The sequence below is a fragment of the Blennius ocellaris genome, assembly GCF_963422515.1.
Source record: "Blennius ocellaris genome assembly, chromosome: 15".
NCBI classification, from domain to species: Eukaryota; Metazoa; Chordata; class Actinopteri; order Blenniiformes; family Blenniidae; genus Blennius; species Blennius ocellaris.
In genome coordinates, this window is record NC_137664.1 from 23,550,780 (window position 1) to 23,566,921 (window position 16,142).

Below are 16,142 nucleotides of genomic sequence, written 5' to 3' on the forward strand. Positions count from 1 at the left end.
TTCAGGAGAAGCCCCCCCCCCCCCCCCCCCCCCCCCCATTCTGAACAGCAGGGTGTCTACTGTGGATTCTTTCAGGTTTCTGGAATCCACAATCTCTCTGGACCTAAAGTGGTCTTCCCACATAGACACCATCATAAAGAAGGCCCAGCAGAGGATGTACTCCCTGCGTCAGCTCAGGTTCAACCTGCTGATCAGGTTCTCGTCTGTTCTGTGCTCCTCCATCACTGTCTGGTTTGGATCTGCAGCCAAACTGGACAGACACAGACTACAACGGACAACCAGGCCTGCAGAAAAGATCATCGGCGTCGACGTCCCCCCCCCAGCCAGGACTTATCGGTATAAGATAGGTCAGGAATCGGGCAGGTGGTGCCACTGCAGACCCCTCACATCCCGTCATAAACTGTTCAAACTCCTCCCCTCTGGCACGCCAGGACAGCCCGCCATAAGAAGAGTTTCTTCCCCCAGGCTGTCACTCTGATGAGCACTGCTTAGTCACAGAATGGCAGACCTGCTGCTGGGGAATAACCTAGAACAAGACTGTCACTTTCAATGTACATATACACATACTATTTAATTTAAATGATCATCATGCACACTCTAACATAAATACAGAAAGTTAACTACCTCCTGTTTACCTCACCATCCTTTGCACTACTCACCGCTGCGCTACTTCGCCTCTGAATACTTGTTTATATTTTGTGTTTATTGTTATTATTAATGTTACTTCTGCACAAAGAGAGCACAGTCTAGCGTAGTCCAAATCCTTGTGTGTTAAACATCCCTGGCCAATGAAGCTGATTCTGATTTCATGTGCACACACACACGTAGGTCTGGGTTGAACTAAAGAGTTGGTAACTTGCTTCGTGTTAAGGGTGATCAGGATCACACACATCTTGGTCACGTCAACCCAGGAAACAGAGAGAGATGCTGGATATATTGATCAGGGTTTGTAGAGCAGGCCTCTGAACCTGGCAGTGGGTGGAGCTTTTTCACCTGCTCCACCTGGACCACAGCAGGTGAGCAGCCGTGGTTGTCTTAGTGACAGAACCCTTCAGGACCACTCTTTCAAAACACTGACAATGTGTTTTGTTTTTATTTCAGAACGTCGCTTCTGCGGCCTGCTGCCTTGCCTGGACGGTTGATTACTTGTTCGTTCGTCTGCTTCCTTCTCTTGTGGAACAATGAGCCTTCCTCCTCTTCCGCTTCCGGCGGAAGCCCCTCCCTGGCCGCGTTAGCCCTTAGCACTTAGCAGTGGGTCGGGGCGACCGAGGGGGGAACCGGGAAACGGAGCAGAAAGATCGGACGGGAGGCAAAAATGAACCCGGCAGAGGACCGCAGAGGACTCCGGTGACCAGCCAGCGACCGTCCGCATAGACACCGCCGTGTCCCGGTCCCGAGAGAGACCGTAAGCGGCCGAGCAGGAGCAGAAAAACAGTGAGCCCCCGACCCTCCGCCCCGCCGGAGCTCCGCGTCCCGGAGGAGCGACCGAGCCCCGGTAAGAGAACCGGCGTTCTGTCCCTGTGCTCCAGGCTCGGTTTCCCTCCGCTTGGCGGGGCTTGAGTCACTTTAGTTATTCCGGCGCCTCCGGTCTTCTGGACTCCCCGACGGGCGCAGTTGTCAGCCTGTTAGCATGCTAGCTGCACTTTCCCATTGAGATGGACGAGGATGGTGGTCAGTGCGTTAGCCTCGTCCCGGAGCCTGGGAGGCGGAGGGGCCTGGAAAGCCTCAGCCTCCGCCGCTCGCCCTGGCCCCGTGCGCGTCCGAGCGGCTTCACCGCTTCTTGGTAAAGTTCGAAAACAGTGACAAGTGCACTTTTGACGGCTGTGTGCTCCACAGAGGACGATGCGAGCCCCCCCTCCTCTCCCTCGGTAGACTGACAATCGGATCCGGGTCGGGATGGGCTTCGGTCGGGACCTGAGGAACTCCCATGAGGGGCTCCTGAAGCTGCAGGACTGGGAGCTGAAGGTAGGACTACTCCACTACACATCAACACACCTCGACACATAGGACACACGATGAAAAGGAGGAAGAAGTAAAAACTTGTTGCGTCCATCCGAACATAGGCCGAACCCAATAGTAACCCTGTGTCCTCTCCTGTCTCCTTTAAACCCAGAGGGGTTTGAGTGGCGGCCATGAAAAGAGGCATCGGAATTCTCAATAAGCTCAGTAAAGGAGGCTTCACTGCTTCCTTTAGAGCCTCCTTTAGCCTAGGAAACACTGATGCTTCCTTTAGAGCCTCCTTTAGCCTAGGAAACACTGATGCTTCCTTTGCTAAAGGAAACCAGATCATGCTGCTCCACAATTGGGCCGGCTCATCGGAGCGTTCAGGGAAACACACAAAGACTGAACTGCGATCATGTTATGTTACCAAAACAGTAATATGCCTTGAACTACTTTAAATCATCTAGAACCCAGATCCCAACTATGAATGTTATGCAGATGTTGTAAAACCAACACAGTAAAGATTTTGTGCAGCCTATTTTTAGTTTGATTGGTTATTTATTCACCTGATAGCCTCTTTTCCCTTGATTTCAATTCAAACTTTGTGTTATTTCAGATTATATCAATGGTTAGAGGCTCAGTAGGAAGTGACTGTCCTGAGGCTCCTCCCACTCCCCCCTTCTGTCACATGGCCCCTCCCACTTCCATGTGGCCCCTCCTCCCCGCCCCACCCTCTGTCCTGTGGCTCTTCTTACTTTCCCTCTGTCCTGTGTCTCCTCCCACTTTCCTCTGTCGTGCTGGTTCAGGCTGTTGTATGCTTGACGTGTCCACGAGCTCCACACAGCTTCAGGAGGTCAAACTGCCTCATTTCAGCCACCAAGTCTGTGTGGCCTTGTTCATGCGGATTTTACCGGTCCGGGCACCTCCAAATCTTTGACTCCATGGATGGATACGTGCTGAAAAGAAATGCAGAGCAAAACAGGAGGAGGACTGAAGACTTGGTTATAAAGACAGAAAAAGCATCAAGCTGCACACCCTTACTGGAAACACAAGATTGGACTCCTCAATAGATGTCAGTTAGCTTCAGTGTTGGACTGCAACAGAGGGAACGTTTAATTCTAAACAATAGTTGCATGCACTGCTCCGCTCTCCACTTGCAGGATCACCTGCGAGTCTGCTTCTTCTGCTCTAATTTAATACCGCGGTGGAAGTGTGTTTGCGCTGCACTGCCCCCTGCAGGTTGGGAGCGGGAGGCGCTTGTACTACAATAGGCACACACGTTCTGCCATGCTGATTCCTCACATCTAAGGCCCGTGCGTCAAGCATAAAACAGCCTTTCGGATTTGACTGAAGTGGTGAATCAGTGTTGATGATGTGAACATGTTGCCCTCCAGCTGTTGGAAACGGTGAAGCGTTTCATGACTCTGCGGGTGAAAAGTGACAAGGAGTACGCCACACTGCTGCTCAGCATGACCCAGCAGACGGAGAAACACGAGGCTGCGGACTACGTGAGCACTGTGAGCAAGGTAAGCTGCTCCCCTGTGGGCGGTGTGGGCGGGGCCTGCCGCCAACTGGCGCTCAGTACGTGTCTCTGCCAGTCATGGTCGCAGGTGATCCGTCAGACCGAGGCGCTGGGCCGGGTCATGAGGAGTCACGCCGACGACCTGAACTCGGGTCCCGTGCACCGCCTGGCCACACTGATCCGGGACAAACAGCAGGTGAAGAAGAGCTACCAGAGTCTTCATCAGCAGCTGGAGAGCAACAACCACAAGGTGACGCTCACACACCCTCTCACCAGTGGGGCGTAAAGGGGGGCGTGCACTACATGTGGCGCATGGCCGTGCTGCCAAAATTGATGGAGGAAAGATTATTTCAAGTTGGTATGTTGGTGTTTGTGCGTGTGTAAATGATCTGATCAATGATTTAATCAGGCGCCCCTCTGCTCTTTCAAACATCCGGCACGGGGGCCAGAACCGGCCGCTCAAGGCTCCAGTCGGCCAAAACACCCAGCAACATGGTTATATAGGATTTATAGGAGCTTGTTTTGACTTTTTACTACATTTTGCACTGGAATGTTTCAGTAAAATTGACTATGTTGAGATTGAGGTCATTTTCAGTAGAAATTGTTGGGGTACAGTTAGTAACCCTACACTGTGCACCACAATATGGATATGTATGCAACCAAGTGTTGCTTTAAAGGTTATTATAGCAGTATTTTACCAGTCCTGCCCACTCAAAATGAAACAGGACTGTATGTGGCCCCTGAAGTAAAGTTTTATTTTGGATACATCTTTGTATACATTATATACAGGTGTGTGTATATATATATATATATATATATATTTTTTTTTTTTTATAGATCTACATATTGGTTCAGTTATGTACTATTACATAAGTATGTTTCTTCCATAGCATATTTGGTGTTTGGTTCTTTCAATATCAACTGATCTTTGTCACAATGTAGTATTTCGTAGTCCAGAGTCATCCAGCTGCAGAAAGGAAAACAGAAATGTTCCTGTTGTGCGTCTGTTACTCTTAACTGCATCTGTATAAATATATCTCATTACCCACTTCAGCTGCCTTTTGGTAAAAGGTAAAAGCAGCCGTGCTGCTATTGCTCATATGTCTTTGTCTTTGCCCCCATGTCTTTGTCCTGCTTGATAACCAGACCCCCCCATGTCTCTGTCTTGCCAGATAACCAGGACTGACCTGGAGAAGCTGAAGGCGTCGTACCGTCAACTGAGTCGTGAGGCCAACGGCGCCAGAGACAAGTACCGAGAAGCTCTGACGAAAGGTCTGTTGTTGTGGTCCTGAGCCTGTGCTTTGTGGAACGACGCCACTCACTTCCCCCTCGATGCTGTCCAATCACAGGCCGGGAAGCCGAGCGAGCGCGTGAGCGATACGACAAAGCCACCGCCAAGCTCCACAACCTCCACAACCAGTACGTGTTGGCCGTGTGTGGTGCTCGCTCACAACAGGAGGAGCACCGGCGCCATGCTGGCCCCGCCCTGCTGGACGCTCTGCAGAGGATGCAGGAGGACATGACGCTGGCTCTGTGAGTACCGCTGCGTCTCTACACTCGCTCTGTACCCCCACCCCCCCCCCAACGCCGGTTCTGTACCACCACGTCCCCTCAACCCTCGTTCTGTACCACCTTGTCCCCCCAACCCTCGTTCTGTACCACCATGCCCCCCCAACCCTCGTTCTGTACCACCAGGTCCCCCCAACCCTCGTTCTGTACCACCACGCCCCCCCCAACCCTCGTTCTGTACCACCACGCCCCCCCAACCCTCGTTCTGTACCACCATGCCCCCCCAACCCTCGTTCTGTACCACCACGCCCCCCCCAACCCTCGTTCTGTACCACCACGCCCCCCCAACCCTCGTTCTGTACCACCACGCCCCCCCAACCCTCGTTCTGTACCACCACGCACCCCCAACCCTCGTTCTGTACCACCTTGTCCCCCCAACCCTCGTTCTGTACCACCATGCCCCCCCAACCCTCGTTCTGTACCACCATGCCCCCCCAACCCTCGTTCTGTACCACCACGCCCCCCCCAACCCTCGTTCTGTACCACCACGCCCCCCCAACCCTCGTTCTGTACCACCACGCCCCCCCAACCCTCGTTCTGTACCACCACGCACCCCCAACCCTCGTTCTGTACCACCACGCACCCCCAGCCCTCGTTCTGTACCACCACGCACCCCCAGCCCTCGTTCTGTACCACCACGCCCCCCCAACCCTCGTTCTGTACCACCACGCACCCCCAACCCTCGTTCTGTACCACCACGCACCCCCAGCCCTCGTTCTGTACCACCACGCACCCCCAACCCTCGTTCTGTACCACCACGCACCCCCAACCCTCGTTCTGTACCACCACGCACCCCCCCAACCCTCGTTCTGTACCACCACGCCCCCCCAACCCTCGTTCTGTACCACCACGCACCCCCAACCCTCATTCTGTACCACCACGCACCCCCAACCCTCGTTCTGTACCACCACGCACCCCCAACCCTCGTTCTGTACCACCACGCACCCCCAACCCTCGTTCTGTACCACCACGCACCCCCAACCCTCGTTCTGTACCACCACGCACCCCCAGCCCTCGTTCTGTACCACCACGCCCCCCCAACCCTCGTTCTGTACCACCACGCACCCCCAACCCTCGTTCTGTACCACCACGCACCCCCAGCCCTCGTTCTGTACCACCACGCACCCCCAGCCCTCGTTCTGTACCACCACGCACCCCCAGCCCTCGTTCTGTACCACCACGCACCCCCAACCCTCGTTCTGTACCACCACGCACCCCCCCAACGCCGGTTCTGTACCACCACGCACCCCCCCAACGCCGGTTCTGTACCACCACGCCCCCCCAACCCTCGTTCTGTACCACCACGCACCCCCAACCCTCGTTCTGTACCACCACGCACCCCCAACCCTCGTTCTGTACCACCACGCACCCCCAACCCTCGTTCTGTACCACCACGCACCCCCAGCCCTCGTTCTGTACCACCACGCACCCCCAACCCTCGTTCTGTACCACCACGCACCCCCCCAACGCCGGTTCTGTACCACCACGCCCCCCCAACCCTCGTTCTGTACCACCACGCACCCCCAACCCTCGTTCTGTACCACCACGTCCCCCCAACCCTCGTTCTGTACCACCACGCACCCCCCCCCAACGCCGGTTCTGTACCACCACGCCCCCCCCCAAACCTCGTTCTGTACCACCACGCCCCCCCCCCCCCCCCCCGCCAACGCTGGTTCTGTACCACCACGCACCACCACCCCCCCCCCCCCCGCCAACGCTGGTTCCTTACCACCAGACGCCCTGAATGCTGGCTCTGTACCGCATCCCTACTTCTGCTTCTCCAATAGAACCCTAGCAGTGCAGTAGATTGGTGGGGAAGGGTTGGTTGCAGATGAAGTACCACTGCTCGGCACACTTCTGGAGCAATATAATGGGATGTGGTTGTGTGTCTATTACTAGAGTAAGAGTAGGAGAAGTGTAATGGGACATGGTTGTGTGTGCACTACTACAGTAAGAGTATTCTGGAGGAGTACTGTGAGATCAGCAGCCTGCTGACAGAAGAGGTGGTGAAGATCCACCAGCAGCTGTCGGCCGCCGTGCAGCAGATTGACCCTCTGGCCGAGTACCAGCACTTCATCGATGCCTACAGGTGAGACCTCCTGCATGCTGGTGGGGGTGGGCTGGTACTGTTACCATGGTAACCCGTCTGCCACTTCCTCAGATCTCCGGAGACGCCCGAGGCTGGCGTGGAGTTTGACGTGTCTCTGTCGGAGGAGACGGAGAGCCTTCCGGCCAATGAGATCCTGTGGAACACTCTGACTGCTGACCACCTTCAGGCCATGTGAGTCGCCTTCTCCTCCTCCTCCTCCTCCATCTTTCGCTGTACTTCACCCTCTCTCTGGTCTGCAGGTTGTCCTCCGCCTCCGAGGAGCTTGCACTGACTCAGCAGAACCTGCGGACCAAGGAGGCGCTGGCGGATGACCTCCATGCCAAAATCCAGACGAGTCAGGACAGCACAGAGAGAAAGAGCGAGTAAGTCGGAGGACAAGGAGGAGGTGATGGAGGTAGAGGAGGTGGTGCAGGAGGACACAGACACCAACATGGCCGCTGTGGCTTTGCTGATGCTGCCTGTTTCTCCCTCCAGCTGCGTCCTGCTGCTCAGCCAAAAGCTGTCTCTCCTGGAGCTGCGTCACACTGTCCAATCCCTGCGCAGCTCCGAGGTGCGGCTCAGCTCCCAGAAGGCTTTGCTGGACGACAGAATGGCTGCCGCTGCCTCTCCCCCTCCTCCGCCCGCCGCTCTGGCTCTACCGTACGAGGATGACGCCCGCTCTGTGGGATCCACTGTAAGCCTCTCTTCCTGACATGGGCTGTGATTGGTCCTCTGACTGTTCCTGACGTGGGCTGTGATTGGTCCTCTGACTGTTCCTGACGTGGGCTGTGATTGGTCCTCTGACTGTTCCTGACGTGGGCTGTGATTGGTCCTCTGACTGTTCCTGACGTGGGCTGTGATTGGCCATGTGACTGTTCCTGACGTGGGCTGTGATTGGCCATGTGACTGTTCCTGACGTGGGCTGTGATTGGCCATGTGACTGTTCCTGACGTGGGCTGTGATTGGTCCTCTGACTGTTCCCGACGTGGGCTGTGATTGGTCCTCTGACTGTTCCTGACGTGGGCTGTGATTGGCCATGTGACTGTTCCTGACGTGGGCTGTGATTGGCCATGTGACTGTTCCTGACGTGGGCTGTGATTGGCCATGTGACTGTTCCTGACGTGGGCTGTGATTGGTCCTCTGACTGTTCCAGACGTGGGCTGTGATTGGTCCTCTGACTGTTCCTGACGTGGGCTGTGATTGGTCCTCTGACTGTTCCTGACGTGGGCTGTGATTGGCCATGTGACTGTTCCTGACGTGGGCTGTGATTGGCCATGTGACTGTTCCTGACGTGGGCTGTGATTGGTCCTCTGACTGTTCCCGACGTGGGCTGTGATTGGTCCTCTGACTGTTCCCGACGTGGGCTGTGATTGGTCCTCTGACTGTTCCTGACGTGGGCTGTGATTGGTCCTCTGACTGTTCCTGATGTGGGCTGTGATTGGTCCTCTGACTGTTCCTGACGTGGGTAGTGATTGGTCCTCTGACTGTTCCTGGCGTGGGCTGTGATTGGCCATGTGACTGTTCCTGACGTGGGCTGTGATTGGTCCTCTGACTGTTCCCGACGTGGGCTGTGATTGGTCCTCTGACTGTTCCTGACGTGGGCTGTGATTGGTCCTCTGGCTGTTCCTGACGTGGGCTGTGATTGGCCATGTGACTGTTCCTGACGTGGGCTGTGATTGGTCCTCTGACTGTTCCTGACGTGGGCTGTGATTGGTCCTCTGACTGTTCCTGACGTGGGCTGTGATTGGTCCTCTGACTGTTCCTGACGTGGGCTGTGATTGGTCCTCTGACTGTTCCTGACGTGGGCTGTGATTGGCCATGTGACTGTTCCTGACGAGGGCTGTGATTGGTCCTCTGACTGTTCCTGACGTGGGCTGTGATTGGTCCTCTGACTGTTCCTGACGTGGGCTGTGATTGGCCATGTGACTGTTCCTGACGAGGGCTGTGATTGGTCCTCTGACTGTTCCTGACGTGGGCTGTGATTGGTCCTCTGACTGTTCCTGACGTGGGCTGTGATTGGCCATGTGACTGTTCCTGACGTGGGCTGTGATTGGCCATGTGACTGTTCCTGACGTGGGCTGTGATTGGTCCTCTGACTGTTCCCGACGTGGGCTGTGATTGGTCCTCTGACTGTTCCCGACGTGGGCTGTGATTGGTCCTCTGACTGTTCCTGACGTGGGCTGTGATTGGTCCTCTGACTGTTCCTGATGTGGGCTGTGATTGGTCCTCTGACTGTTCCTGACGTGGGTAGTGATTGGTCCTCTGACTGTTCCTGGCGTGGGCTGTGATTGGCCATGTGACTGTTCCTGACGTGGGCTGTGATTGGTCCTCTGACTGTTCCCGACGTGGGCTGTGATTGGTCCTCTGACTGTTCCTGACGTGGGCTGTGATTGGTCCTCTGGCTGTTCCTGACGTGGGCTGTGATTGGCCATGTGACTGTTCCTGACGTGGGCTGTGATTGGTCCTCTGACTGTTCCTGACGTGGGCTGTGATTGGTCCTCTGACTGTTCCTGACGTGGGCTGTGATTGGTCCTCTGACTGTTCCTGACGTGGGCTGTGATTGGTCCTCTGACTGTTCCTGACGTGGGCTGTGATTGGCCATGTGACTGTTCCTGACGAGGGCTGTGATTGGTCCTCTGACTGTTCCTGACGTGGGCTGTGATTGGTCCTCTGACTGTTCCTGACGTGGGCTGTGATTGGCCATGTGACTGTTCCTGACGAGGGCTGTGATTGGTCCTCTGACTGTTCCTGACGTGGGCTGTGATTGGTCCTCTGACTGTTCCTGACGTGGGCTGTGATTGGCCATGTGACTGTTCCTGACGTGGGCTGTGATTGGCCATGTGACTGTTCCTGACGTGGGCTGTGATTGGTCCTCTGACTGTTCCCGACGTGGGCTGTGATTGGTCCTCTGACTGTTCCCGACGTGGGCTGTGATTGGTCCTCTGACTGTTCCTGACGTGGGCTGTGATTGGTCCTCTGACTGTTCCTGATGTGGGCTGTGATTGGTCCTCTGACTGTTCCTGACGTGGGTAGTGATTGGTCCTCTGACTGTTCCTGGCGTGGGCTGTGATTGGCCATGTGACTGTTCCTGACGTGGGCTGTGATTGGTCCTCTGACTGTTCCCGACGTGGGCTGTGATTGGTCCTCTGACTGTTCCTGACGTGGGCTGTGATTGGTCCTCTGGCTGTTCCTGACGTGGGCTGTGATTGGCCATGTGACTGTTCCTGACGTGGGCTGTGATTGGTCCTCTGACTGTTCCTGACGTGGGCTGTGATTGGTCCTCTGACTGTTCCTGACGTGGGCTGTGATTGGTCCTCTGACTGTTCCTGACGTGGGCTGTGATTGGTCCTCTGACTGTTCCTGACGTGGGCTGTGATTGGCCATGTGACTGTTCCTGACGAGGGCTGTGATTGGTCCTCTGACTGTTCCTGACGTGGGCTGTGATTGGTCCTCTGACTGTTCCTGACGTGGGCTGTGATTGGCCATGTGACTGTTCCTGACGAGGGCTGTGATTGGTCCTCTGACTGTTCCTGACGTGGGCTGTGATTGGTCCTCTGACTGTTCCTGACGTGGGCTGTGATTGGTCCTCTGGCTGACTGCAGGAGTGAACATGTGACTTGTGTTTGTAGGATAAATGCAAAGAGAAGACCTCTCGATTCGACACGCTTCGACACTCGCTGGCTGGGATGATCCGCTCCCCCAAAGCTATGCTGGGCTCCTCCACTTCGGTGAGCCTCAACACTCGTACCTGGAACCCGCCTGGACCTGTACCACACCTGAAGCGCCTCACGCCTCACCTGGCCCTGTACCTCTCCTTCCTGCTCCCCCGCAGCAGTTCTTTGACGTCATCCCCACGTCGGAGCGCCCCCTGGCGGACCAGGAGTGGTACCACGGAGCCATTCCTCGCACCGAGGCTCAGGAGTTACTACGGCAACAAGGAGACTTCCTGGTCAGAGAGAGTCATGGCAAACCGGGCGAGTATGTCCTGTCTGTGTTTGCTGACGAGCAGAGACGCCACTTCATCATCCAGTACGCTGACGTACGTACACACACTGACACACGACAACACACACACTGACACACGACAACACACACACTGACACACGACAACACACACTGACACACGACAACACACACACTGACACACGACAACACACACACTGACACACGACAATACACACACTGACAGTACAACACACACACTGACACACGACAATACACACACTGACACACGACAACACACACACTGACACACGACAACACACACACTGACACACGACAATACACACACTGACAGTACAACACACACACTGACACACGACAATACACACACTGACAGTACAACACACACACTGACACACGACAATACACACACTGACACACGACAGCACACACACTGACACACGACAGCACACACACTGACACACGACAACACACACACTGACACACGACAACACACACACTGACACACGACAACACACACACTGACACACGACAACACACACACTGACACACGACAACACACACTGACACACGACAACACACACACTGACAGTACAACACACACACTGACACACGACAACACACACACTGACACACGACAACACACCTCCACAAAGCCACTTTGTGTGTCAGTGTGAACATCTCTCTTTCTTGTTCTCTCTCTGTTGTTCTTTCTGTCTTGCTGTCTGTCTCGCTCTTTCTCTCTGTCTCTCTCCTCTCTTTCTCTCTGTCTCTCTCCTCTCTTTCTCTCTGTCTCTCTCCTCTCTTTCTCTCTGTCTCTCCCTGTAGAGTCAGTACCGTTTTGAAGGGACGGGTTTCTCCACCATCCCTCAGCTCATTGAGCATCACTTCTCCACCAAACAGGTCATCACCAAGAAGTCTGGAGTTGTGCTGGTCACCCCCGTGGTCAAGGTGAGCATACACACACACACACACACACACACACACACACACACACACACACACACACGGTGTTGACCCTGCAGTGACGTTGGTTCCTGCCACAGGACAAGAAGTGGATCCTGAACCACGAGGATGTGACGCTGGGCGAGCTGCTGGGAAAGGTGACCTCACTTCCTCTCCCAATCACTGCACAACCACTGCTCCTCCACAAACACTGACGCTCTGCCTGCATTTTCCACGACCCTCTGCTGCTCACCAGGGAAATTTTGGCGAGGTGTTCAAAGGAACGCTCCAGCGTGACAAGACTGCAGTCGCTGTCAAAACGTGTAAAGAAGATTTGCCCCCCGAGCTGAAGATCCGCTTCCTGTCTGAGGCCAGGTCAGCTCACTGACCGACCACACAGCGACCTCAACACTCAGACAATCCCACTGTAAAGTCAGTGACTGACCACACCATCTGACTACAGCCAACCACAGATTACTGTCTGGTTGGCTGCCGCCTGACTGCCTCCCTCTGATTGGCTGCCGCCTGACTGCCTGTCTCTGATTGGCTGCAGGATCCTGAAGCAGTACGACCATCCAAACATAGTGAAACTGATCGGAGTGTGTACGCAGCGGCAGCCCATCTACATCGTCATGGAGCTGGTTCCTGGTGGGTGGAACTTCCCGTGACTTGCTGTGTTCTGATTGGTCTGTGCATAACAGTCATGTGGGATTAACGGCAGGTGGAGACTTTCTGTCCTTTCTGAGGAAGAAGAAGGAGGAGTTGAAGACGAAGCAGCTGGTTCGCTTTGCTGTGGATGCTGCTGCCGGGATGGCATACCTCGAGAGTAAAAACTGTATCCACAGGTAACGAACAGGCTCAGTAATGGGTTAGTTATCACGCTTTCAGCAACGGGTAAAGTGATGGCTTCGTTAAAGGGTTATGTCTTCAGGGACCTGGCGGCGAGGAACTGTCTGGTGGGCGACAGTCACGTGTTGAAGATCAGTGACTTTGGAATGAGTCGCCAGGAGGACGACGGAGTTTATTCTTCATCTGGACTCAAACAGATCCCCATTAAATGGACGGCTCCAGAGGCCTTGAACTATGGTAATACCGTCACCTGGCACCCTAACACCCTAACCCTGTCACCTGTCTCTCTAACGCCTAACTCTGTCACCCAGCACCCTAACTTCCTAACCCTGTCACTCCAACCTCCTAACCCGGACCCCGTCCCATCACCCTAACTTCCTAACCCTGTCACTCTAACCTCCTAACCCGGACCCCGTCCCATCACCCTAACTTCCTAACCCTGTCACTCTAACCTCCTAACCCGGACCCCGTCCCATCACCCTAACTTCCTAACCCTGTCACTCTAACCTCCTAACCCGGACCCCGTCCCATCACCCTAACTTCCTAACCCTGTCACTCTAACCTCCTAACCCGGACCCCGTCCCATCACCCTAACTTCCTAACCCTGTCACTCTAACCTCCTAACCCGGACCCCGTCCCATCACCCTAACTTCCTAACCCTGTCACTCCAACCTCCTAACCCGGACCCCGTCCCATCACCCTAACTTCCTAACCCTGTCACTCTAACCTCCTAACCCGGACCCCGTCCCATCACCCTAACTTCCTAACCCTGTCACTCTAACCTCCTAACCCGGACCCCGTCCCATCACCCTAACTTCCTAACCCTGTCACTCTAACCTCCTAACCCGGACCCCGTCCCATCACCCTAACTTCCTAACCCTGTCACTCTAACCTCCTAACCCGGACCCCGTCCCATCACCCTAACTTCCTAACCCTGTCACTCTAACCTCCTAACCCGGACCCCGTCCCATCACCCTAACTTCCTAACCCTGTCACTCTAACCTCCTAACCCGGACCCCGTCCCATCACCCTAACTTCCTAACCCTGTCACTCTAACCTCCTAACCCGGACCCCGTCCCATCACCCTAACTTCCTAACCCTGTCACTCTAACCTCCTAACCCGGACCCCGTCCCATCACCCTAACTTCCTAACCCTGTCACTCCAACCTTCTAACCCGGACCCCGTCCCATCACCCTAACTTCCTAACCCTGTCACTCCAACCTCCTAACCCGGACCCCGTCCCATCACCCTAACTTCCTAACCATATCCCCTGACACACTTACTCTGTGTGACAGTCCTGACTGACTCCTTGCCTCTGGTTGGCTGTTTCAGGCCGTTACAGCTCAGAGAGTGATGTCTGGAGCTATGGGATCCTGTTGTGGGAGACCTTCAGTCTCGGGGTGTGTCCTTATCCAGGGATGACCAATCAGCAGGCCCGGGAGCAGGTGGAGAAAGGTAACCGCAGCGTTAGCATAGATGTAACCAACCGTTAACCTGTTGTGTGGCATGTGATGAGTAAGTGAATCACTAATTATACAAAATGTATAGAATATAAAATCTTCGGGGGCTTTCACATTGAGAGGATACGGGACTTGGGCGAGGGCGGAGCCCACAATGTTCACCACTTCACTGAGTTGGGTGGCGTTCACATTTACTTTAGAGACTGGATCAAACCTGGAAAATGTCACCCAGTTACACCAGCTGCAGTTTGGCGGCGCCGTCGCCCAAAATAAACACTGACCAGTGAAGAAGAAATACAGCTCATTGATTGGTCCAGGCCCATGCTGGCTCGGTAGCCACAACCAACCACGATAGTCTTCAGACTAGATCTCAATGAGTCTTCCTCACTACGTCTTCCTCTCTATTTCCTCATTTCTACTGCCTCCTCTACTTCTTTCTCACCACTCCGTCTGCTTTCAACATGTTTTCCAACTTTTTCTTTTTGCGTGTACTTCTTCTGGCTTGCGCTGTTCACTTATTTTGTTTAATACCCAGAATGCAAATTTGTTTGAAGTGTTGTAGGGTAAATTGAATTGTATTTGTGACTTTTGGCGCTCTGGTGCTGGAGACGGACGACCTCGTCACCCACCGCTTCCAGCTCTCAAGTGACTGAGGACAAAACAAAGTCCCTGTTCAAATATTGAATTCATACATTTAATAAACCCATAAAACTGTACTTTATTGGTGTGCTGTGGCTCCTTCCCTCTCCAACACTGTGACACTAGTGGGCGTCACAACCATGGAAAGTGTTTTAACTGTCCAGATGTGTGCTGGGGTGCTGGCCTCCATGATGTCATGGCCTCTTGGGCTCCACCTTCAGATCAGACTCCTCATCTCCACTTCCACAGTGACACATCTCTCCATGATGCCAAACAAGATCATTTTCCTGACCTCCACGACTGTTTCTCTCCATAAAATTCCTTTTCCTCGTCCTTTGTCAGTAAAATTGACAAATGCCAGTGATCAGCTGATTGAAATGCAAAAAAGTATTCCTCTTGTACTTTGATGGTAGAAAGTGGGTGTGTTGATGGCGGGACGTGATCTGTGCAGGTAGACTGCTCTATAAAAGGAAAGTCGCTGCAGATGTATGTACGCATTGTTTTACTGATACATTTTTTTTTTTTTGGGGTGCACGTCATTTTCAGCTTTTGGGCGCAGAAATATTTGTAGTAGGAATCCTATGCCAGGTTTTATAGATGAGGCCCCTGGACAGCTATTCATGGTGTCTCTCTGCCCGACAGGGTTCAGGATGAGCTGCCCTCAGCGTTGCCCGGACGACGTGTACAAGGTGATGCAGCGCTGTTGGCAGTACAACCCCGAGGACCGTCCCAAGTTTTGTGAGCTGCAGCGAGACTTGGCTGCCATCAAGAAGAAATAGTGTGGGGGCGTGGCCTGAGTGTTGCTACACTGCAAACTACAACACTAAAGTAACCATCAAACTGTGAAGACAGCCAAAGCCACACCTCCTTTACCTGTAACCATGGCAACAGACCAATCAGCTTCAAACACTAAAGATACCTTTTTAGTTTTATTTATTGTTTTAGTAGATTTTAACTGACAGTCTGAATATCACCGTCAGGCCACGCCCACAAACTGTTGTCATGGTAACAGTAACATGCCACTCATGTAGAGAAGGTGGAACCGTAATATCAAGTTTTTCTTTTAGTTTATACTGTCTTTTATATTTGTTCAAATTATAAAAATGATTGTAACATTTCTTATGAAAATAAACTGTAAACAAGTTTCATTGTCACGTTTTTATT

General features: G+C 53.8%; 1 protein-coding gene across 5 annotated transcripts; it reads left to right on the forward strand.

Annotated features, from left to right (window-relative positions):
* Positions 1 to 1,222: 1,222 nt before the first annotated feature.
* On the forward strand, positions 1,223 to 16,122 carry fer (fer (fps/fes related) tyrosine kinase). Of its 5 annotated transcripts, none has more exons than XM_080510489.1 (20): positions 1,223 to 1,495; positions 1,837 to 1,965; positions 3,336 to 3,467; positions 3,540 to 3,713; positions 4,636 to 4,735; positions 4,813 to 4,996; positions 6,984 to 7,121; positions 7,194 to 7,313; positions 7,382 to 7,504; positions 7,617 to 7,815; positions 10,751 to 10,849; positions 10,954 to 11,160; positions 11,913 to 12,035; positions 12,131 to 12,187; positions 12,286 to 12,404; positions 12,583 to 12,677; positions 12,751 to 12,874; positions 12,961 to 13,115; positions 14,212 to 14,334; positions 15,621 to 16,122. In XM_080510489.1, exons 2-20 carry the CDS (start codon positions 1,897 to 1,899, stop codon positions 15,755 to 15,757), a joined length of 2,478 nt encoding a protein of 825 aa, XP_080366615.1. In that variant the 5' UTR covers positions 1,223 to 1,495; positions 1,837 to 1,896; the 3' UTR covers positions 15,758 to 16,122. The 5 variants fall into 5 exon arrangements, with proteins under 5 accessions (XP_080366615.1, XP_080366617.1, XP_080366616.1 ...); XM_080510491.1 differs by having other exon boundaries at positions 12,757 to 12,874; XM_080510490.1 differs by having other exon boundaries at positions 10,957 to 11,160.
* The last annotated feature ends 20 nt before the right edge of the window (positions 16,123 to 16,142 follow it).

Excerpts from the sequence above, each read along its gene's own strand:
- fer (XM_080510489.1), top strand. The coding sequence starts at position 1,897 with ATGGGCTTCGGTCGGGACCTGAGGAACTCCCATGAGGGGCTCCTGAAG. Across the intron at positions 7,505-7,616 it reads AGCACAGAGAGAAAGAGCGA|CTGCGTCCTGCTGCTCAGCC; the intron begins GTAAGTCGGAGG and ends TTCTCCCTCCAG. Across the intron at positions 12,036-12,130 it reads TGGTCACCCCCGTGGTCAAG|GACAAGAAGTGGATCCTGAA; the intron begins GTGAGCATACAC and ends TTCCTGCCACAG.